The sequence below is a fragment of the Pipistrellus kuhlii genome, unplaced genomic scaffold (genome assembly GCF_014108245.1).
Source record: "Pipistrellus kuhlii isolate mPipKuh1 unplaced genomic scaffold, mPipKuh1.p scaffold_m20_p_7, whole genome shotgun sequence".
Classification (NCBI taxonomy): domain Eukaryota; kingdom Metazoa; phylum Chordata; class Mammalia; order Chiroptera; family Vespertilionidae; genus Pipistrellus; species Pipistrellus kuhlii.
The window spans coordinates 30760971-30783998 of record NW_023425573.1 but is presented as its reverse complement, the minus strand read 5'-3'; the positions used below and the strand labels follow the sequence as shown (position 1 = coordinate 30783998).

The 23028-nt window shown below is 42.2% G+C and overlaps 1 protein-coding gene across 4 annotated transcripts in view; it reads right to left on the bottom strand.

Annotated features, from left to right (window-relative positions):
• The window catches only part of FARP2 (FERM, ARH/RhoGEF and pleckstrin domain protein 2), a 95432-nt gene that overhangs the window by 55620 nt on the left and 16784 nt on the right, over positions 1-23028 (bottom strand). For all 4 annotated transcript variants that reach the window (XM_036421067.2, XM_036421063.2, XM_036421066.2 and 1 more), the window contains exons 3-4: positions 22768-22999; positions 92-196 (exon numbers count right to left, since the gene is read on the bottom strand). In XM_036421067.2, coding sequence (XP_036276960.1) covers positions 92-196; positions 22768-22971 — 309 coding nt within the window. In that variant the 5' untranslated portion in view covers positions 22972-22999. The remainder of the gene's footprint in view (positions 1-91; positions 197-22767; positions 23000-23028) is intronic.

Genomic DNA, 23028 nt, shown 5'->3' with positions numbered 1-23028 from the left:
TCATAACTCAAAGGCTCCCGGTGACCCGTGGATGTGGGGAGGGTCCTACAACACACCCACAGCTATTTCCAAACGAATGAGAAGCACCTACCCAGTAGGATGGGATGTTTTGAAACTCCAACCCGAAGTAGTCACATTCTATCAGATTCAAACGCCTCCACACTTGTGTCAGTAAAACTTGGCCATCACATTTAGGCTGTGGTGCGACAGGTGAGAAAAAGCATGTAGAGGATTATATGACTTTAAACAACAAAGACTTTAAACAGGGTGCAGCATAAGGCTACTTCCTGCACACGAACTTTATTACAGTTAATTTCTTGTTTCACGGTTCTTCTAGGAGGGCTTCAGAACTGTCACAAAGTAGCCCTAGCCAGTTTGGTTCAGTGGATAGAGCGTTGGCCTGAAGAATCTTAGATTGGATTGCGATCAAGGGCAATGCCTGGGTTGCAAGTTGGATCCCTGGTCCTGGGGTCCTGGTTGGGACGCATGTAGGAGGCAACCAATTGATGTGTCTCTCTCACATGGATGTTTCTCTCTGTGTGCCTGTCTTGCCCTCTCTTTTCCACTCTAAAAAAAAAAAAAAAATCAATGGAAAAAAAAATAACCTCAGGTGGAGATTAACAAAAAAGTAAAAAGTAAAATAAAATAAGAACTGTCACAAAGCAAATAAAATGAGTCTTGGGCTCTTAGTGCTCAGAAACTGACACCATTTAAATAAAGCTAAAAAATTCCTTCAATTTTACATTCTCAGTCTTTAGTCATATTTCTTTGTAAACTTAGGGCTACAGAAACCATTTTTAGTCTTGGTAAATATTTTATCAAATTCTGATATTTACTAAAAAGGTGGATCTCAGAGTCCATGTTTGCATAAAATCCCAGTGAATAAGTTATTTGGCGGCATTTCAAACCTATGAGAAGAGCATGGGCCATTCTCAAATGAGGTGGGGCAATCAGCTCTAAATTCCAGTGGACTGAAGACTAGAACAAAACTAAGGGGGATATTCCTATAATCTTGGGGTAAATAAAGTCTTCCTAAGATTAGCACAAAGGAAAGAATGACAAATTTGATTTGCTCAGTGAATAGAAAGACATTCTAGAACCAAACTGAAAAAAACAACCATTTATCTCATATTGCTTTTATGGATCCAGTGAGAAAATACAAAGGGCACTCAAGCCCTCTAATAGCTAAAGAAGTAAAACAGCAGGAACATAGCCATGTCCACACACACTGCTGGGACCACAGTTCACGTGACCTTCTGGGTTCGTTTGAAAAACACCTCAAAATTTAAAGTGTATAAAATACATTTGCCTCAGCAATTCTACTTTTAGAACTTTCTCCTACAGATTTTCTTTTGTTTTGTTAATCTTCACCCAAGGATAGTTTTCCCATTGATTTTTAGAGAGTGGAAGGGATGGGGAGAGATAGAGAGAAAAATCGATACCAGAGACACACATTGATTGGTTGTCTCCTGCATGCGTCCCGACTGGGGTTGGGAATTGAGCTTGCAACTGAGGTATGTGCCCTTGACCAGAATCAAACCCATGACACTTCAGTCCATGGTCCAATGCGCTAACCACTGAGCAACCAGCCAGGGCTCTCCTATAGATATTCTCACTCAAATATACAGAGCCAAATATCAGGACAAACTCAGTAATAAACTGGTAAACTAAACAATGGTGCAACCATAATTGAAAATTGCGCAACCCTTAAAAAGAACACAGAACACTGCATATACTATCATGGAATAAAATTCAGGGCTACAGTTTAGTCAAGAAAAAATGTTTCCATGTCTATATGATTGGAAATATGATTCCATTTCCCAGAACCCACTCACACATTTGGAAATATGATTCCATTTCCCAGAACCCACCCACACATTTCCACTGCTTACATACGAGTCTGGAAGGCTGAACAGGACATCTTAAAAAAAAAAAAAAAGTATTTTATTGATTTTTTACAGAGAGGGAGAGTTATAAACATCGATGAGAGAGAAACATCCATCAGCTGCCTCCTGCCCACCCTCCCTGGAGATGTACCTGTAATCAAGGTACCTGCCCTTGACCAGAATTGAACCTGGACCCTTCAGTCCACAGGCTGATCTCTATCCACTGAGCCAAACTGGTTAGGGCTGGACCTGGCATCTTCACAGGTAGCCACAGTAAAAGATGGGGAATGGTCAAGGGCTTTTACTTTTACCTTATTTATGAACTTCTGTAATGTCTGCATATTTTTCAATAGGCATGTCATTTCTATGATTAAAAAACACTATATGCAAGGGTGTGTGTATTGTTTCAAAGGACACTGTTTCTTTAGGCTTAATCACCAGATTTTCTAACTGTGTACCCAAGAAGTGCTTACTCTCCTAAAATGAGAATTCTTATTTGAAGGAATAAAACCTGCATCTGTTGTAACAAAGAAGCACAAAGAGACACAGCACAGTGAGCATCTCAGCAGAATGAGAAGTGAGCTGCAAGATGGTCTCAGATAGAAAATATAACATAAAGCCGAGACCGGTTTGGCTCAATGGATAGAGCGTCGGCTTGGGGACTGAAGGGTCCCAGGTTCGATTCCGGTCAAGGGCATGTACCTTGGTTGCGGGCATATTCCCAGTAGGGGGTGTGCAAGAGGCAGCTGATCAATGACTCTCTCTCATCGTTGTTTCTAACTCTCTATCTCTCTCCCTTCCTCTCTGTATAAAATCAATAAAATATATATATTTTAAAAAAAGAAAAAAAAGAAAAAAAGAAAATACAACATAAAGACCAAAGAGCAAATCACCTGGGCTCAGGATCCTCTAACTTACCTCTTACAAATGTCAGGTCGGAGCCCCCGTGACATGCTGGGGGATAGGAAGAGGCGAGCCCACGCTCCACATAGGCTCCATGTCACTGGGATAACCACGCAGTCCCTCTCTATTCTCCCTGCTGACAGAACTGAGCAAGTTGCTGTAGGACTGGAGTTGGGGACACAGGGGTCTCCTCAAGGAAAACCCCAAGTCCCTCAGTTTGAGTGCACAGCCCCACTCTATGAGGCATCACCCACCAGGGGTGACCCAAGCTATTCCTGCACAGGAAAAATCCCTCTCTTTCTGCTGGCCTCCAGCATGTCCTCTGAGAACCTGGTAAGTCACTCATCTTTCAAGTCCCTGTAATTTCAGTCAGTTCCACCTAACTACCACATCACCTGGTACTGACCTCCAGTACTGCACTTCTGGCATTGCTGTTTATATCTCTGTGGGTACATTTCTCCCTCGAGATGGTAAATTTGAAGGACAGAGACTATGTCTCATTCACCTTGAGGCCCAGCACATGGGAGATGTGCCATCAACAACCTAATCAGCTGCCACTGCTCCACTATCCTCAGCTCGTCCCTCTTCTTAAGCTGCCTGCCCAGCCTTATCTGTTCGTGGGGTTAACAGTCCTACCCAAGCCTCCACTCCTGGTGAGGATAGCCAGAACTGCTCCAGGAAAGCTGCCGACTGGGCTAAGGGATGCCAACGCATATTACATGTGCAGACCCACACAGGCAAATTCATGATGCAGCCTTACCTTGCAATGTCTAACACCCAGGATAGAGCTCATAAGTGGGTACAAAAATACATTTAGTGACACATGCATTTGTATTCTCACACACACACACACACACACACACACACACGTATAATACACACATGCACGGGCACATATACACACATGTATAACACAACACACACGAAAACACATGCATGCGTATAACACATACACACACTTATGTATAATACACACATGTGCACAACATGGATGGATACACATATGGACATATGTATGTTATGTAGGTGGGTTTAACCTCCTGAATTGGAGTAAATTTTATTAAACTAAAAAAGTTTTGGCAAGTCAATTAGCCTATGTTTAGGTAAGAAAAGGAATTTTGAATTCTCTGTGTCATCTAAAATATAATCAACTCCTACAAAACCATCAGAATCTGGTGTTTTTACAAACCATAAAGAAATAGACAGTTCCAATGTTATTTAAATTGATCCAAGCAGCGGGGAATCCTTTCTAAACCTTTTTTTCTGAAAAGGAACCCCCAATCTCCAAACAAATCCACACACACACCCTGCCTATAGAAACATTTCCACTTATGGGTACCAATAAAAATGTCCCCACTAAAATATCAACAAATACAATCCAGCAACAACTAAAAGAGTAATAAGCCACAACCAAGTAAAATTATTAAAAAGAGGATAATTTAACATATAGTATTAGAAGATTTATTACTACATCATATTAATAGACTGGTAGTAAAAAACCACCCCCACAAAAACCAAACCTATTATGAGACCCAGTATCTAAGATACTGAGAAGGCATCTGATAAAATTCCATTTCCACTCTTTGTATAAATTCTTAATAAAATTGGAAAGAGATGTGATTGTTTACCATTTAATAAGATGGGTCACTCCAAAGCACACTCCACCATTACTGACATCAACACAGAGAAGAAATGAGGGGTAAAAATCAGAAAAGGGGAAGCAAGACCATCATTTGCAGATAACAATAATTAACTTTGAAAATCCAAGAACACCAACTAGAAAACTGCCATGGAAAAGAAGGAATTTCATTAGGTAGAGAGAAAAACTTATACAGATATCAACAGGCTTTACATATATTGTATAATTAAACACAATTTTCAGGACAGAAAGGAATAACCACATTGTAACAACAACAAAAATTGAAGTACCTTGGATTAAATTTAACACTAAGAGAAAGCTTTATGGAGATAATTTACAAATCACTGTTCTGAGAGAGAAAAGGGGGACAGCGAAGAGGTATGAAGAGGTGGTGGGCGCCACGTTCTCGGGCAGAAATTTCCTCACAGAGACATTGGGTCTTCTTGAATAATCTGCTGTCCTAATAAGAGTATCAACAGGGTTCTGAGGTACCTGATAGCCTGATTCTACAGTTAACATATATTTTTTAAATGCAAAATAGCCAAGAAAACTCTGATAAAGAAAAATAGGGGAAGACTAGCCTTATAGATATTCAAAATGTTGAAAACCATAACTGAAATGTTTGGTACTGGTACACATCTACAAAGACAAATCAACAGAATAGGAGGTGAAGAAATATATTCAAATATATAAGAAACTGAAGTGTCTGATAAAAGTGACATTTTAAATCAATCAGTGGGAGAAAAACAGATTTTTTTCAATGAATACTATTGCTTATCCATCTGGGAAAAATAAGGTTGTAGACTTAATTCATATCGTAATTTCAAGATGAGTAAAACATTAAACACAAACATGTCTATTCATCAAAGTGCTGCAATGAGATAATTTTGTTTTATACTGTGGGTGGAGAGAGGCCATTCTCAGTACACTCCAGAAGCTAAAGCCATAATAGGAGGTTTGAGAGTCTGAAAACATGAAGATCAGAAACATCTCCCAAGAAAGAAGCATTGTAAACTCAAAAGACTTTTTCAAAGGCAAACAGGGAAAAACATTTACTGCTCCTATCACAAAGGGCTAACTTCCTTAAAACACAGCAAACTGCACAAATCAGTAATAAGATTAGAGCTGAATTTTTAAAAAGGGCAAAAGAACAGGCTGTTCACAAAACAGAAAACTAGATGATGTTTAAACATACACAAACACATTAAGAGATATCCTATGTAATTAATAAAAGCCTAATGTGCAAATTTCCCCTTGGGTGGATGTTTGACTGGGACTTCAACCAGAAGACCTAGAATTTGACCACTCGCTATGATATGCGCTGACCACCACATCATATGTGTAAGAAGGGGTCCGATCGCCCGCTATTGCCCTGAAGAAGCGACCAGTGACAATGGTGAGGGACGGGGCCACCACCTGGCTCCCAGATACTGAGGGAGCTGGGAGGGGGCCTGGGCCCAACCAATCACCCAGCAGGTGGGATGGTGGAGCAGGTGAGGGGAGGGTGCCAGGCCAAAGCAGAGTGCCAGGTGGGGCTGCGAGGCTGGGGGTGCAAGCTGGGGCTCGATCTCTACAGGCCACCCGAGGGAACTCACCTGTGCATGAATTTGTGCACTGGGCTGCTAATAAAGAAATAAAAATGAAGCTGAAATTCCATGTTTTGTCTATAGGGTTGGCAGAACTCAAAGTCTGAATGCACGTGTTGGGGAGTGTGGCAAAGGCATTCATTTGCCCACAGGGCTGGCTGGAGCAAACCCTGTGGAGGCCAAGAACTACCTACTAAATGTCCATATCCACACCATTCTCTTAGAATCTCCAGTTCTAACAAGTATTTCACAGGTGCAAAAACATGCAGATAAATAAGACTTGTTCCAATAATGCCTCCAATAACAAGTGATTAAACATACCCTAAGTCCACCAGCACAGGACAGGTACTGAACTGTGGCACACCCAATGCCACGAAGGGCAGTTAGACCAAGGATACCCCCTATGACTAACGTAGAAAAAGAGCCCGGAGAAGAGCAGTACCCATGATGTATACCTAATCCTATTGTAGCTACCACCTTATCACTAACCTAACCCTAACTTTAACCCCACAGTGAGGGACATAGACACAGAATAGTATGTTGATGTGCATGTGAGGAAGTGCAGAGACTCTTGGGAGGGAGCACAGGAACAACAATGCTGGCGATTCAGAAAAATGAACCGTGTGACTACATATCCTTTTTTATTTTATATCATGAGCATGTACTAATCTGTTTTTGTTTTTTTTTAAGTCTACACACCTTTTTTATTTTTAAAATATGAGAGGGAGAGGGAGAGAGAGTTAGAAACAACGATGAGAATCACTGATTGGCTGCCTTCTGCAGACCCCCATTGGGAATCCAGCTCGCAGCCTGGGCATGTGCCCTTGACTGGAATCGAAATGGGACCCTTCAGTCCACAGGCCAACGCTCTATCCACTGAGCCAAACCAGCTAGGGCTAGACATCTTAAAAAAAAAAAAAAAAAAAAAAAAAAAAGCCCAGAAATGTAGCCCTGGCCAGTGTGGTTGGAGCATTGTCAGGTACACCAAAAGGTTGCCAGTTCGATTCCTGGTCAGGGGCATGTATATTGGTTGCAGGCACATCCCCAGTTGGGGGTTTGCAGGAGGTGGCTGGTCGATGTTTCTCTCTCATCAACGTTTCTAGCTATCTCTCTCCTTTCCTCTCTGTAAAAAAATCAATAAAATATATTTAAAAAAAAATGTTAAGCATTCGAGAACTTAAAAAAAAAAAGCCCTTGGGGTTCATGAAAACGGACCTCTACCTTTCACCTTAATCTCTGAGGTGTCACTGACCTGAGACATGAAAAGCACACAGCTCATTCATCACAGAGCAGCTGGTCCTCTCACTGATGGTTCTGCCTGACAAGAAAACTTGTCTTTAGCCCACAGGTCTCTCCAACCTCCACCTGCCCAAATCCCACCTAGTCTGCCCCCTCCACAGCTGTCAAGATTTCTTTAAAATGATCACCCAAACTAGAACACCCAAAAACACAAATCTGATCCAGTGCCTACACAGTGGCACTGAGTTGCTGGCTGTGGGTCACTGCACAGAAATTGTTTTCCAGAGAATAGAGCGCTGCTCTCCATGACCCCACAACACTAAACACACATCTGTCCAATTTACTTTATAAAAAAAAGAAAAGAAAGAGAGGGAGAGAATTTCTTAGACCATGTTCTGAGACAGCAGGAACCATATTCTGAATTTTGTCCAATAGTTAACAAATCTCCACACATGTAAAGACTTTCAACAAGTTTTCCTTGACGATAAAATGCTACATGGTTCTTGACACTTCAATTAAATTATAAAAAAAGGGCTGAAACTGGTTTGGCTCAGTGGTAGAGCTTCAGTCTGCGGACTGAAAGGTCCCAGGTTCGATTCTGGTCAAGGGCATGTACAATGGTTGCGGGCACATCCCCGGTAGGGGGTGTGCAAGAGGCAGCTGGTCGATGTTTCTCTCTCATCGATGTTCCTAGCTTTCTATCCCTCTGTCCTCCTCTCTGTAAAAAAATTAATAAAATATATTTAAAAAAGTTATTAAAAAAGGACAGTTGTTTACATGATAGGCATTCAGATTAATGAATGAACAAGTCACTTAATAACTGGGACAAAACTTCTAGTTATGACTATAAGTAAGTCCAATCTGATGTAATTTATAAAAGATGGGTAATTCACCAAGAACAGTTATGGGCTGATGAGGTATGATTCTGGCTACAGGCCAAGAAAGGTTTTCCAAACCTCTGTCCTGGCAGTGACGTAAGTACAGTTTCCAAGTATGTAAAGAATTTGAGGAAGATATTCACCAGTGATTTCTAAACCTCAAGAAGACTAAACTAGAAGAGATAGTTTAATTTTTTATTTATTTTTCTTAAGTTTGTGTGTGTGCGTGTGTGTGTGCGTGTGTGTGTGTGTGTGTGTACCTCGAGCCTGCAACCGAGGTACGCGCCCTTGACTGGAATTGAGCCTGAGTTTTTCTCATTTGAAAAATAAATACCATTCTTACCTGGAAGGGTTGATGGGGATGTAATGAAATAACTCTCTGCATGAAGCCTGACCAGGCTAGTTTCCAGGGTAGATACCAGGTGTCCTGTCTGCATCCCAGAGCAGATCTCTGGCTGAGAGAGCGGACACCCTCCCAAATCCCTTCATCCAGGACTCTGTGCCCAAGCAGTGTATACAATGGGAAGGAAGCAGATGAGACAGAGCCCCTGCTTTCCAAGATGGGGCATGTCCCTCAAAATGGCAAGTGATAACTAATTTCTCCTGCCAAAAAGTATGAAAACTCACTATCTTTTCTATAATGAAAGTTAAAGATACCAAACTTCAAAAGTTATTTTTGGTTTGTTAAATCCTCATCTGAGGATATTTTCCCATTTATTTTTAGGAAGAGTGGAAATGAGGGGTAAAGACAGAGAGAGAAACATCCATGTGAAAGAGACACATCGAGTGGTTGCCTCCTGCACACAACCCAGGGCTGGGGATTGAGTTTGCAACTGAGGCAAGTGACCTTGATCAGATTTGAACCCAGAACCCTTCTTCAGTCCGAGGGCTAATGCTCTAATCACTGAGAAAAATCGGCTAGGGCAAGAGTATTTTTCAACATTAGTTGCCAAAATAATTTCTCACAGGTTCATTCCTCTTAATTTCTATAGGGGCATTGTGACTGAAACTAAGTGTTGCAGCCAGTTCTGTTCTCAATGTCCCTTGTTCTGTCACATGTCCACTTATACCCAATTATATCTATACTTAATATTTACCTTCTCTTCCTAAAAGTGCAGAAATTCATCAGCAATTGAACTGCACTACCCATTGTATATTTCCAAAGTAGGAAGTGGTTGGATGACATGAGACTGTCCCTGAGTGGGGATGGCAAGTCCTCACAGATACCAGAGGCACTGGTGTCATTAACAGATCCTACAAACAAAGACAAACTGCCCCATTGAAGCCAGCAGCTGCCAAGTCAGCACTGTGCTTCGCGGGCTGGCTGCAGCAGAAGCAGCACCAAGAACATAATGTACAAAATATAGCTTAAAAACCAAGATTTTTTTGTTCAGTGTTTCCATTTCCCCAGTTGGTCAGCTTAGACATAAAGCATATTGTTAAAAGTTTATATCCACAAAAATACCATTAAAGATTGTGTCTGGATGGGAATGGGCTACAAAAGCTTAGCTAACAAAGTACTTCTTTATTCTTTGTCTTAAGCAGTGTGGGAAAATCCTTCTTGAAAAAGCTTGATTTCTTCCTTCAACTTGTTTGTTTCATGTGTCCATTTACTTCATTTGCCAAATTATAACATCTCCATCTAGATGCCTCCTGTTATAAAGTGTGTTTCTCTACAGTTAGTTTCACTGCTTAAGATTTTTCTTGTCTAATAATTAAGTTGGCCCAAATTTCCTTTTATAATATTCCATTGTGGAAGGAAACTAAGCACGAGAGCTTGTAGGAAACTGTAGCTACATTCATTCTAGATTCTTTGAAAGGTCACCAACATTTTTGATGGGCGTCTCATTCTCTCTGGCACACTTTCAACTCTTAGGTTCTCCCATATTCCTGAAATACTGCAGCCACAGAGACTGTGTTGAATTTGGGAGCACAGCATTGAATGCTGCTTCTGCTTGTTGGGGATTCTGTATCTGGGTAGGAGGGATGTACCCCGCGCAGCCCTCAGATGCAGACCCACTTGCATACAGATCACCTCCACCGTAAGATGTGGGCCTAAGAAGAACTTCTCATCAGTGGATCCATGGGCACTCGGCTCTTCCACAGTGGTTTCTCTTCAATGACATAAGGAAACAAGACAATAAAAATACCTACACTTGAACCCGTGAATGTGGGGAAGCCCGTGCTCTAGGTGTTGCAGCTTCTCCAAGCCCACCACTCCAATCCTCACTTTGTGAGACTGAGGTCCACACCCAAGGATATTTTCCCATTGATTTTTTTTTTAGAGAATGGAAGGGAGGGGGACAGACAGAGAAAGAAAAACATTGATGCAAGAGAGACACATCAATTGGCTGGCCTCCTGCATGCATTCTGATGGGCTGGGCATTGGGCTTGCAACCTAACCACTGAACCAAACTGGCTAGAGCTGTTTCTTATCTTTTATTTTATTTTTTAATCCTTACTCAAGGATATCTTTCCCATTGATTTCTAGAGTATTCCTTGTCTTTAATCGAGCCTCATGGACAAAGGGAAACAGAAGATGTTTCAGCTCAGCCATCAGCCTCTTGGGCAATTCCTTGCTTGCTTCCTTCCTTCCTTCCTCATCAACCAAGGGCTTTTAGTTGGTCTGCCTGTCCTTGCTTGTGAAAACACACCCAACAGAAAGGAAACCTGTCTGTCAGCGTGCCCTACCCACTCACCCAGCCTGGGCCCTGCGGCCAAGGCAGTTGTCACTTTCACAAGGGAAGCCTGCCTGGGAAAATCACACTTATTTTTTTTTAATCCTCTCCTGAGGACATCTTTTCCATTAATTCTTAGAGAGAATGGAAGAAAGGGAAGGAAAGGGGGAGAAAGAGAGAGAAAAACACCAGTGTGGGAGAGACAAATGGATTAGTTGCCTCCCACATGCACCCTGACCGGGGCCTGGGATATATAACCCAGGTGTGTGCCCTTGACCGGGAATCGAACCTACAACCCTTTGATGTGCTGGCCATTGCTTTACCACTGACCCACACCCGTTAAGGCAAAAATCACACTTTTAAAATGGTCAATGACCACTTCTTGGCCTCTTGGCTAAGATAAAGTGTTTACATATGTTCTTATCAGTTTAAAAAAACGGTCAGTAAAACCAGTACTGGTCAGTCTGAAACTATATTCCTAAAATACACAGACAATCCAGAACAGCCACATACTGAAAACCAAACTACTAACACAAAGACAGCAACCAAAATACAGAAAAATGATCTCCCAGTGAACAGTATGAATGGGCTATACTAAAGAAAACTCAATTTAATACATTAAGATTCTTGAAAAGATCAATGTAATAATAAAGTGTGGGGACTTTGAGTGGAATTAAAAAATAAAAAGGGGAAATAAAAAGATAACTGCAGCCTTGCTGGCATGACTCAGTGGTTGACTGTCAACCTATGAACCAGCAGGTCATGGTCAGAGCACATGCCTGGATTGTGGGCTCAATCCCCAGTGTGGAGTGTGCAGGAGGCAGCCAATCAATGATTCTCTCTCATCACTGATGTTTCTATGCCTCTCCCCCACCCCCCCTCTTTCTAAAGATAACTGCTGAAATTAAACCTCACTAGGAGGCCTGAATACCAGATTAAGAGATAATGAGTGGTCCCTGGCCAGTGTGGTTCAGTTGGTTTGGAGCATCGTCCTGAATTCTGAAAGGTCATGGTTTCCATAAATTATCATTCCTCAATCTCTTGTGGAATTATTAAAAATAACAACAAATAAGAATCAAAATGTGAATATCAGTTAAAAAAGCAAAACAAAAAGGGAACTCCATTTTCAGCAAAACTAGGACATGGTTACATCCTAAATCACAAATATGGTGGGAGGCGTGCCAACAGCAACAGAACCAGAATGCACAGTGCCAGGGCACAATTTCAGCAGGAGCCACAAAGAGCGATGATCAAAAGGCATAACCTGCAAAGTTAAACCTAAATCCTGTCTGCAAAACTGAGGGGAGAAGCTCAGGTAGCAGAATCCCAGCTTGGATCAGCCTGGCTTGGCACAGTAGCACAGGAGGCAGGACCACAGGAAGAAACAACAGGCAGGTATACCTGTGTGGGACAGTGAGAAACTGCAAGGCAAAAACCCCGCTGAGGGACCTTCCATTGGCTGAGAAGAAATAAAAGCCAAACTAACACACATATAAGCCTGGAGTCATTAGCTACATTTCAAGTTTCAACTGGTCTATAATCAGCCACCCACACAAAACTTCCTTTAAAATAGCCAAACAATGAACAACTTAATTCAAAAATGGGTGATCAAATAGAACCATCACTGCAAATATTCAAAGACATTCAAGATAAAAGGAGAAAAGAAACATAAAAAAAAAATGTCAGATGAACACTCAGTAGAAATATGTTGCCTCTTTAACAGATGAAACTGACCAAAATTTCACCATGAAATTAAAAAATAGTGAATAAGGCACCTGTAATACAAGAGCACAAAGCAGAGATATAAGAACTCTAGAAAGACAAGAAAAGGCAGCACTCATTACAAGGAGGAGCACTGTGTGAGAGCTCCTGTGCCCTGTTTTCTAACCAGGTGACCTTGGGTAATACCCAAAACTGGACTTCTTGTCTTTATATTATTGTCTGTTATTTTAAAAAACATTCTAGATATAAATTCCTTATCAGATATATAACTTGTTCTCATTCTTTTCACTTTCTCAATTGATTTTTTTAGAGAGTGGAGGGGAGGGAGAAGGGGAAGAGAGAGAAACATTGATGTGAGAAGACACACCAATTGGTTACCTCCCACACTCACCCTGACTAAGGTGGGGGATTGAGCCTGCAACCAAGATGTACCTTTGCCTGGGAAATGAGCTCGAGACATTTGGTACATGGGCCAGATGCTCTAACTAGTGAAACCCACCAGCCAGGGTTGTGTTCTTACTTATTTATTTAGTTTTAACTTTTATTATTTATTGATTAAATTGATTGGGGTGACATTGGTCAACATGAACATATAGATTTCAGGTGTGGGTTTATAAGGTGTTTGTATTCTTTATGTTAACACAATTACAAGTTATATTATGTTAGTATTTATAATTCAGTATTTCACTTAATAATAAAATTTGCCTTAGCCACATTTAGGGATTATTTTTATTATTTTGTATGGTTTTAAAAGATGTAAGACTTGATATAAGTTAAAACCAGAAGCAAACATCTATAGAGCTAACTATCCTTGATTTAACGTAAGTTTGACTCAATACTCACTTAGTATTTTTAACATGAATGTTCCAACATATTTTCCAGAAGGATAGCAAAGTCTAAAGCCTTAAAGTCATTCTGAGTTGTCTTAACCGAAAATTATTTTAAAAGGGAAAAAATGGCTTTTCTTCTGCTACAAAACTCTGACTTTTCCAGTTCCAAATATCAACACATGCAAAAAAGCACATGGGCACATATTAGGACGGACCAAACAACAAAGTTATAATTATGATGAAACATTATAAATATCTGAAAACAGAACACTAAGAAAAAAATGTATTTTTCATAATCAAACATTAGACTTATTTTAGAAAAAGGTATTTCAGATTTGTCAATGAAATATGCTGGGAGACTAAACTGAAGCTTTTGAGGAGGCTGTCAGTTCCAGACAGGCACTTCTCTGATTTCCAGTGTCAGCAGAGAAAGCCCTGGAGAAGGAAGGGCTGGGATCCTCTGCCACTGTGGTGAATGTGATCTATAAAATTAGACACAAAAATGCACAACATGTGTGCATAGACCATTCCATTAACAACAGTTTGGAAGCACCTACAGATGTTTTTTATGTTTCTCTTTAACAACTAGTCAAAATCTCTAAAAATAAAAGCCTGCAATGACTGCGGCCTAGGAGTCAGGGGCCGAGGAGGTCCACTGCCTACTTGGCCGGCAGTGCAGCATCTGACCCCAGGTGCAACACCAACTTGTGTGAATGTGAGGACAGCATCACAGAGGGACAACACTGGCACCTCTGGGAGGTCACGGTAGAGGCCACCCTGCCCTTGTACGAGAGAGCCCAGATCCCCGATGAGACGGCAAGGCCCCTCCATGTGTCCACACTGCCCTGATCTTGCTCCCATTGGTGACTCAGGCCCAGCCTGAATCATCTTGGTGTTTTTAAGCCCATGTCTCCTCTACCTGAGAACCCTGCAGTGGCAGCTTCCAAATACTTCCAGGACCACACTGATTCTCACCGCCTCGTGTCACTCCTGTCCACACCACATTCTGGGCCAGGCCCTGGATGGGCTTGGTTCAGAGTCATCGTGTCCTCGGTGCCTTTCTGTCCATGAACACTTTTCCTGAGAAGAGACCTACCCCTCCCACCTTCCTACCCAAGTCCCATCCCTGTGTGATTTCTCTTCTGAACACAAAGGGTTCTACTGTACCTTGTTTATCCTCAAGCTCCCACTGCAGAATAAGAAGGCTGGGCTCAGCCGAAACCGGTTTGGCTCAGCGGTAGAGCGTTGATCTGCGGACTGAAAGGTCCCAGGTTCGATTCCGGTCAGGGGCATGTACATTGGTTGTGGGCACATCCCCGGTAGGGGGTGTGCCAGAGGCAGCTGGTTGATGTTTCTCTCTCATCGACGTTTCTAGCTCTCTATCTCTCTCCCTTCTTCTCTGTAAATAATCAATAAAATATATTAAAAAAAAGAAAAAAGAAAAAAAAAGAAGGCTGGGCTCAGAGTCCATCCTGCTGACCTCTGTACCCCCGTTTCTAAATCAACCTGGTGCCATCCCCAGTCAGGAGACCCAACTGGCAAGTTTCATTTCCATGCCCCTCTGCTGAGATCCTGAAATGACTTCTCTACTACACAGCTGTGGTGGTGGGACTGTTATTGGCATGGAGATCAGTACGATCTCCTTGCTAGCAGAATTTCCTCATCACTGTGTCACTCAACATAGATTATATACACCAACCTTATGGGTGTGCCTGAATGCATGTGTGTGTGTGGGTGGGGGTAGGGGTGGGGAGGGGAGTTGGCACTGGGAGCCTCGGTACCACAACCCAGTAAGTAAGAATAACAATATCCACATGTCTGCCTTGTACCACATTCCTGGGCATCAGGGGCAAAGGAAGATATAAACTGCCCAAGAGAAAATGACAGGTTTCAAAGGCCAGGGCAGAGTCACATAATAGCTATGTGCAATAGAAACACACAGAACTCCTGTGGAAAGCCTATATTATCCTGGAGTTTCAGATGCTGAATTACTAACTTCTTCTCCTGAGATGAGACCAAAATAAGTTCTGAGGCAGTTTATTGCCATATTTAGGATGTTCATGTAGGAGCAATGACAAACATCTGGCTATGATGCTTGCTGGAATTCTGACTATTTTTTTCCTGGCCAGAAAGAAAACATTAGGTTTTTACTGAAATAGTAACGTAGTCTTCTAGCTTGGAACTCCACTACTGAGAATCTGCCCTCCTATGTGCCACATGTTCAAGCAAAAGCTTTTGAAATTCTTAAAGAAAAAGAAGGAAAGCCCACTCTAAAAATGTTGAGTATTCTAAGCAAAGGCATGGGTGAGGTCTCACACACCCAAACTAGGTCCCAGACTGTTCTTTTAACCACCAAATAGCACTTTTCCACAGTACTAACTTCCAGATAAGATAACAGAAATGCTACAACTTGCATCAATTCCTAACCTTAATAGTTACAAATGGTCTAAACACCTTGCTCTCTAAGCCCAGGAGAAGATCCCCCTCCGCTGCACCAGGGTGGACTTCAGACACCTCACACCTGACAGTCTGGCGCTGAGAGTGTTTCTGCTCCACAACTGCACAGGGGACAGGGCAGGTGACACATGGCTTCCACGTGGGTTCTTTTATTGTTCAGAAAAAAAAACCACACACACAAAAAAAACCCACAAAACTTTCCAGAGCTGAGGCCAGATTCCCTCCCGTCCTATATATATATATATATATATATATATATATATATATATATATATATATATATATATATTCAAAGCCACAGAATTCATATATGAACTGAAAACAAATCAAGATTTTATTAGATAAAAAAGCTGGCCACTGGCCAGTGTGGCTCAGTGGTTGAATGGTGACCCAAGAACCAGGAGGTAACAGTTTGACTTCCAATCAAGGCACATGCCCAGGTTGCAGGCTCAATCCCCAGTAGGAGGTGTGCAGGAGGCAGCCAATGATGTTTCTATTGTACAATATTTCTCTTTCTCTTCCTTCCTCTCTCTGAAATGAATAAAAACATATAAAAATATATTTTTAAAAAGTTGGCCACTGCAGAAACTGATTTGGCTCAGTGGATAGAGCATCAGCCTGTGGACTGAAAGGTCCCAGGTTCGATTCCAATCAAGGACATGTACCTTGGTTGCGGGCACATCCCCAGTAGGGGGTGTGCAAGAGTCAGCTGATCAATGTTTCTAACTATCTCTCTCCCTTCCTCTGCAAAAAATCAATAAAAAATATATATATTTTTAAAAAAGAGTAAAACTTGCTGGCAACATTCAGTGGAGGGTGGATGAAGCTGGAAAGGAATTAAAGGAAAAAAAGGAAAAAGCTGGCCACTGACTAACCTTTGATAACTTAAAATCCCACCAATAAGAGTCAAACATCACACAATGAATCCCACACCAGGGGCTCTACTCTGGATTCATAGATTTTTCTCCCATTCTCTGTACTATAGCACATGACCTTCTATATAGATTACTATATCCAGCAAGGCTATCATTCAAAATAGACAGTCAAATAAAAAGCTTCCCAGACAAAAAGGGCCAAAGGAGTACATTACCACCAAGCCAGCATTACAAAAATGCTAAAGGGATTGCTAAGAAGAAGAAACAGAGAGAGAAACCTAGCCATACAGAATTAAAATGGCTATAAATAAGTACCTCTCACTAATAACCCTAAATGTAAATGGACTAAATACTCCAATCAAAACGTGTAAGGTACCTGAATGGATACAAAAACATGACCCAACTATATGCTGTTTACAAGAGACCCACCTCAAAACAAAAGAGACACACACAGCCGAAACGGGTTTGGCTCAGTGGTAGAGCCAAAAACATTGATGAGAGAGAAACAACAATCAGCTGCCTCCTGCACACCTCCTACTAGAGATGTGCCCACAACCAAGGTACATGCCCTTGACGGGAATCGAACCTAGGACCTTTCAGTCTGCAGGCTGATGCTCTATCCACTGAGCCAAACCGATTAGGGGACGACCATTTTTTTTCTTGAATAATTAGTGTTTATTACATGTAACATTATATTTAAAACTAGAGGCCTGGTACACAAAATTCATGCACGTGCGTGCGTGCGTGCTTGTGCGTGTGTCCCTCAACCCAGTCTGCACCCTCTTCAATCTGGGATCCCTCTCACAATCAAGGACTGCTGGCTCCCAACTGCTCACCTGCCTGCCTGCTTGATTGTCTCTAACTGCTCTGCCTGCCAGCCTGATCACCCTAGAACCACTCCCTTGCCAGTCTGATCGACACCTAACTGCTCCCCTGCTGGCCCAATTGCCTCTAACTGCCTGGTCACCCCTAACTGCCCTCCCCTGCAGGCCCAGTAACCCCTAACTGTCCTCCCTTGCCAGCTTGGTTGCCCCAACTGCCCTCCCCTGCAGGCCTAGTCCCCCCAACTCCTCTCCCTTTCAGGCCTGGTCCTTTTCAACTGTCCTCACCTGCTGGCCTGACTGCCCACAAATGTCCTCCCCTGCTGGCCACCTGGAGGTGGCGGTTACACATATCTGTGAGTATACTAAAAGAATACTGAATTGTATACTTTAAATGAATGAATTGCATGGTAGGTGAATTATATCTCAATAAAGCTATGAAACATTTTCAGCTTTATTGTCTCTAACTTCTGGCTTCAAGCCATTTTCACCTCCAGCAGCAAGAATTAAACAAAGCACATGCTCTCTAGATCTAGACAGAAAGCTGGGGCAAGCATACTCATGCTCCCCTGACGATGGGATGAGGCAATTCCGTGATTGTGTGAACATCACTTCTGAGAAAGTATAATGACCTATCTCTCCTCTAGGTGACAGCAGCATGGCTCTACACCAATCTGCCACTATTGTGGCAATCAGCACAGATAGCAAACAAAGTTCATTTGCACACATGGGGAGACGGAAGGTATAATTAAAACTGGATCTTGCAAGCCCACCTCTCTGAAGCAAGTGTGATGAAGCAGCTGGGCTGCCTCACTTGTTGAGGATAAACATGAAACAATTAGCCACAGACTCTGCATATAAAGACATGACCACAGGGAGGCCTTCAGGCCAAGTTACTCTACATTTTCAGTGAAGCAAAATATAGGCATTTCAAAAATAACTAAATGTCAAATTCTTCCCTCAGTTAAAAAGGCCCCTTAAGTATAAACCTCCAACATCAAGTAGAGAATTCTATTCAGCCCACTCAAGGCCAGTGTTTTGTCACCACCTGTGCATGCATGTTAGCCAGGACTCTACAAGGTGTCATCAGCATGTCTGCCCTGCCAGTTCACAGACTCTGCAAATTCACAGACTCTACAAGTTCACAGACTTTGCTGCTTAAGACTTAAGTGAAAAATAAACCAAGCAAGTAGGTATGAGATGGGTGCAGATGGCCAAAAACCCAGAACAAACAAAAAAGGAAACGCTTGGGTCTGAGGTCAAAAGGACTGCTGCAGAAGGAACTCAAGCACTTATATAAAGCATGCTAATCCAATCTAACTTCTGATTTTGTTCATACAACCCATATTTACAGAGCAAGGCCCTGCCCAAACGCTGACGATACAGCAGTAGCTAGAACAACGCCTTGCCTTCCAGGAGGAGAGACAGCAGCCAATTCTGGGACAGGGCGTGTCCTCACTGCAGCCAACAGAGCCACCAGCCAGGGACCTCACTGCTCTGTATGCCCACACCCTGCACTACAAGCTTGCATCATCCCACCGATCCAATAGCAAATGTGTCTCTCTGTTCAAATATTAAGAATATAAAGGAGGGGTCCCCTTTTCTCTCTCGCTCTCTCAAAAATTCAATTAAAAACAAAAAAAACAAAAAACACCAACAAATCCTGGCTGGGTGACTCGGTTGGTTGGAGCATTGTCCCGTACACCAAAAGGTGGTGGGTTTGATTCCCGGTCAAGGCACATACTTAGTTTGAGGGTTAAATCCCCGGTCAGGTGTGTATGGGAGGCAACCAATTGATGTCCCTCTTTGTCTCTCTAGGAAAAAAAAAAAATCAAATGTAAAGGAGGAGGCAATGGGGACACAGGTGACCAGTGAAGAGTGACAGTGGAGCAGGGACAAAAGGCCCAGAGAGGCAATCAGTCTTGATCTCTGGATCTTAGGAGCTGCAACACACAAGAGACATGGAGGCAAGAAAGTAGCAGGGCATTCCTGCCTTCTCAGACTAGCTGCTTCTGGAGGAATTTAGGGGAAGCACTGATAGGTCAGGGCAACTAAGTGTGTCTATCGTTTAGCAAACCAGCCCAGCCCACTGTCACAGGCACTGAGCTTCACAGATGGTCTTCTTTCCAGTGCATTCCTAATCCACTGGTAACAGCTGCTGTGGTAGCAGCAAAAGGCCACAGCTTCCTTGGCATACCCTACCTATCACGCCCGACCTATCAGGTGGCTCTGCCTCTCCACCCTGTGAATCTGGTTGGCCTGGGAGTTTGCTTTGATCAGTAAAAGCTGGCAGAAGCTACAATAGATCAGTAAAACCTGGCAGAAGCTATCAATACAATGCATGAATTCCAAATCTAGACCTCAAGGGACTTTACAGCTTCCACTCATCCCCAGGCAAGCAAGGCCATGTTTTCACTGGAGGGAGAGAGTCTATTAAGGATTAAGATTCTAGTTGAGGCTGTGGAAATATAAGGCCATTATAGACCATGCAGCCCCTCAAAGCCAGCCAGACCAGAAGAACCTCCAAGCCTACACTCAGACACACAGGCAATAGTAAATGTTTGTTTTAAGCTACTAAGTTTTGTTCTTTACCAAAGCTAATTGATACAAATTTAAATTTTAACTGCTCCTAAAAGGAATGCATCAGTAGGTAACCACAACTTAAAAAGTACCCTATTTACCTCAGGATATGCAACAGCAATTTGATTCCTTAATTTCTGGCAACTCTCCAGGTCTATACAAATACCAAACATGATAGTTGTATTTGATTAATATAGACAACAATTGCAATTTATTAAAACTTTTATATGCTCTAAATATTTTGAAATCTTTACAAAATGCCATCTCTAAGTTCCTTATGTATAAAATGACCCAGTTACTTAGTAAAAGTAAATTTCTCAGAGAAGGACTACAACCTATTTATGACTCAACAATAAGTGTGTGTTTTTTTTCTTTTCTGGGGCCTAGTTTTAGTTGATAAAGACCATGAAGCAGAATAACAAAAAAGATGCTCTAAAGTAAACTTAGTACAATTCTTTTTTTCTTTTCTTTCTTCCTTCTTTCCATCTTTTTAAAAATTTGATCCTGTTATAAACGCAGACCACAGTGAATGTGTTTAGCATAGGATGGCTACATGGTGGAAAATCTTCCAAACATTTGCCTGGAAGAGTTTTGGGAGCTCACTTAATGTCCAGACCTTTACCTATTTCCTACAGGTGATTTATGGAAGGGTGTCTTGGTCAGCCAGGAAATGCGGTCATGGAACCAGTAGCCACTCATTAGCTGCTCAGGGTCAAAGGTTGCCTATGCTAGACTACCTTCCCTACAGAGGCTGCATCTTACAACATAGTGACTTAGGAAGCTGAACAGACAGGTCCTGCCAGTTTGAGTTACCACTGCCCTGATGGAGTGATATTTGATGTCCTCCTCAAATAAGACCTTAAAAGAAGTACCCGAGTTCAGACACTATGAATCTGGGCACTCAAGTGAGAAATGGTGTGCCCTAGACTCTAAGCAAGAGGCCAGCCTTCTTTCCAGCATCCCTGCTGACCCCTTTCTAGCCTCACTAGGCTCATCTCCTCCGCTCCCTCCCCCTTTTCATGAAATGCACTCTATAATTAGGCAGTGCCAGAGGCTAAAGGAGGTTTCCTTCAGGCCCCTTCACAGCCTGGCCCACAGCTCAATAACTGTCTTATTTTCTGTGTAGCATCTTGATTTCTTGATAGAAAAACCCAAGCATAAGTTAATCTGCTAAAGTTTAAGTTCATTTTCTTGCCCTTACTTTTGACATTAGATCAGGAAAAACTTCTAAAATATTACTGTGCCCAGTGGGTGTGGTTCAATGGTTGAGCCTGACCCATGAACCAGGAGGTCACAATTCGATTTCCAGTCACGACACATGCCCAGGTTGTGGGGTCAGTCACGAGGAGAGGTTGTGCAGGAGGCAGCTGATCAATGATTCTCTCTCATTATTGATGTTTCCATCTCTCTCTCTCCCTTTTCCTTCCTCTCTGAAATCAATAAAAAAAATGTAAAAAACAAACAGATACTACTGTAAGTCAATATGAAATATTTTAAAAAGATAATATATTTAGGCATTACATTTGAAAATAAATAATTTTAAAATATTCATTCTAATGTCATTTAGAAAAATCAGAAAAATATTTTCTAATATATTATGTTGGTCTAAAACTGTCCTTTAAAAATATGTAGCCGAAACCGGTTTGGCTCAGTGGTAGAGCATCAGTCTGTGGACTGAAAAGTCCCAGGTTCGATTCCAGTCAAGGGCATGTACATTGGTTGCGGGCACATCCCTGGTAGGGGGTGTGCAAGAGGCAGCTGGTTGATGTTTCTCTCTCATCGACGTTTCTAGCTCTCTATCTCTCTCCCTTCCTCTCTGTAAAAAATGAATAAAATATATTTTAAAAAATACATATGTATATACATAGATACATACATGTACACAATTGTTTTTGCCAACATTATCAGTTCAATCTAATATTAGGAAATTTAAAAAATACAAATGTTATTATGGCTGACCTAGAAAAACCTGTGCAACACTTCCCATCCAGGCTCTCTAATGATGAGTGCTCAGTCCCACCCAGTCACCCTGAGCTTGGGGACTGTGTCACCCCCACATTTCAGACGAGGAAGCTGACATGTAATCAGGCAAATGAACAGCTCCCCACTCAGGTAGGCAGTGGCTGAGCCAGGAGAACCTGCGTGCTACCCCATGGTTCCAGTCTGCACTCTATAGCACCAGGCAGCTTCTCAAAAGAGGAAAGTGCAGAGACAACATGATCATAATTTTAAAGGACAGAGAGGAGGATCCCATTTTCCAAAATGAAAGGAGAAATGCAATGTCACCATTTGCAAGGATTTTATTGGGTGTACCAAAGCCACCCTTAGTCAATTTCATTAAAAAGCAGCCTAACCAGCAAAATGTAATTTGGAGCATAATATTCAACTTTCATGCCTTAGCTGGTTTGGTTCAGTGGGTAGAGCATCAGCCTGTGGACTGCAGGGTCCTGGGTTCAATTCCAGTCAAGGGCACTCACAACAGTTGCAGGCTTCTACCCTGTCTGGGCCCTGGTCAGGGCACGAACAACAGAAGGCAACCAATCGAAGTGTTTCTCTCACACTGATATTTCTCTTTGTCTTTCCCTCTCTCTAAAAAAAAAATAAATAAATCCTTGGGTGAGGATTAAAAAAAAGAAAATATAAGAAACTATTCCTCCAAAAATCACTTCTTACCTCAATGTCGAACATTTCCACAGAGTTGTCCAGCAGCTTTACTCGGAGAGGAAAGCGCTTCTCTTGCATTCTAGCTGCCATCTGCGCCATCCCTGCCGAAGGAGCCTGCCCGGGCTCCAGGGTGCTCACTCCTGCGAGGGGCTGGGCTCCAAGGCGTGCCCCTGGGGTCTGTAGGGTTCGGTATGTTCCTTCTATCTCCCCCATTCTTCATCAAGTAAGAGTGAGGAATACGCTACAAAAAAATAAAACCCAAAGAATCAC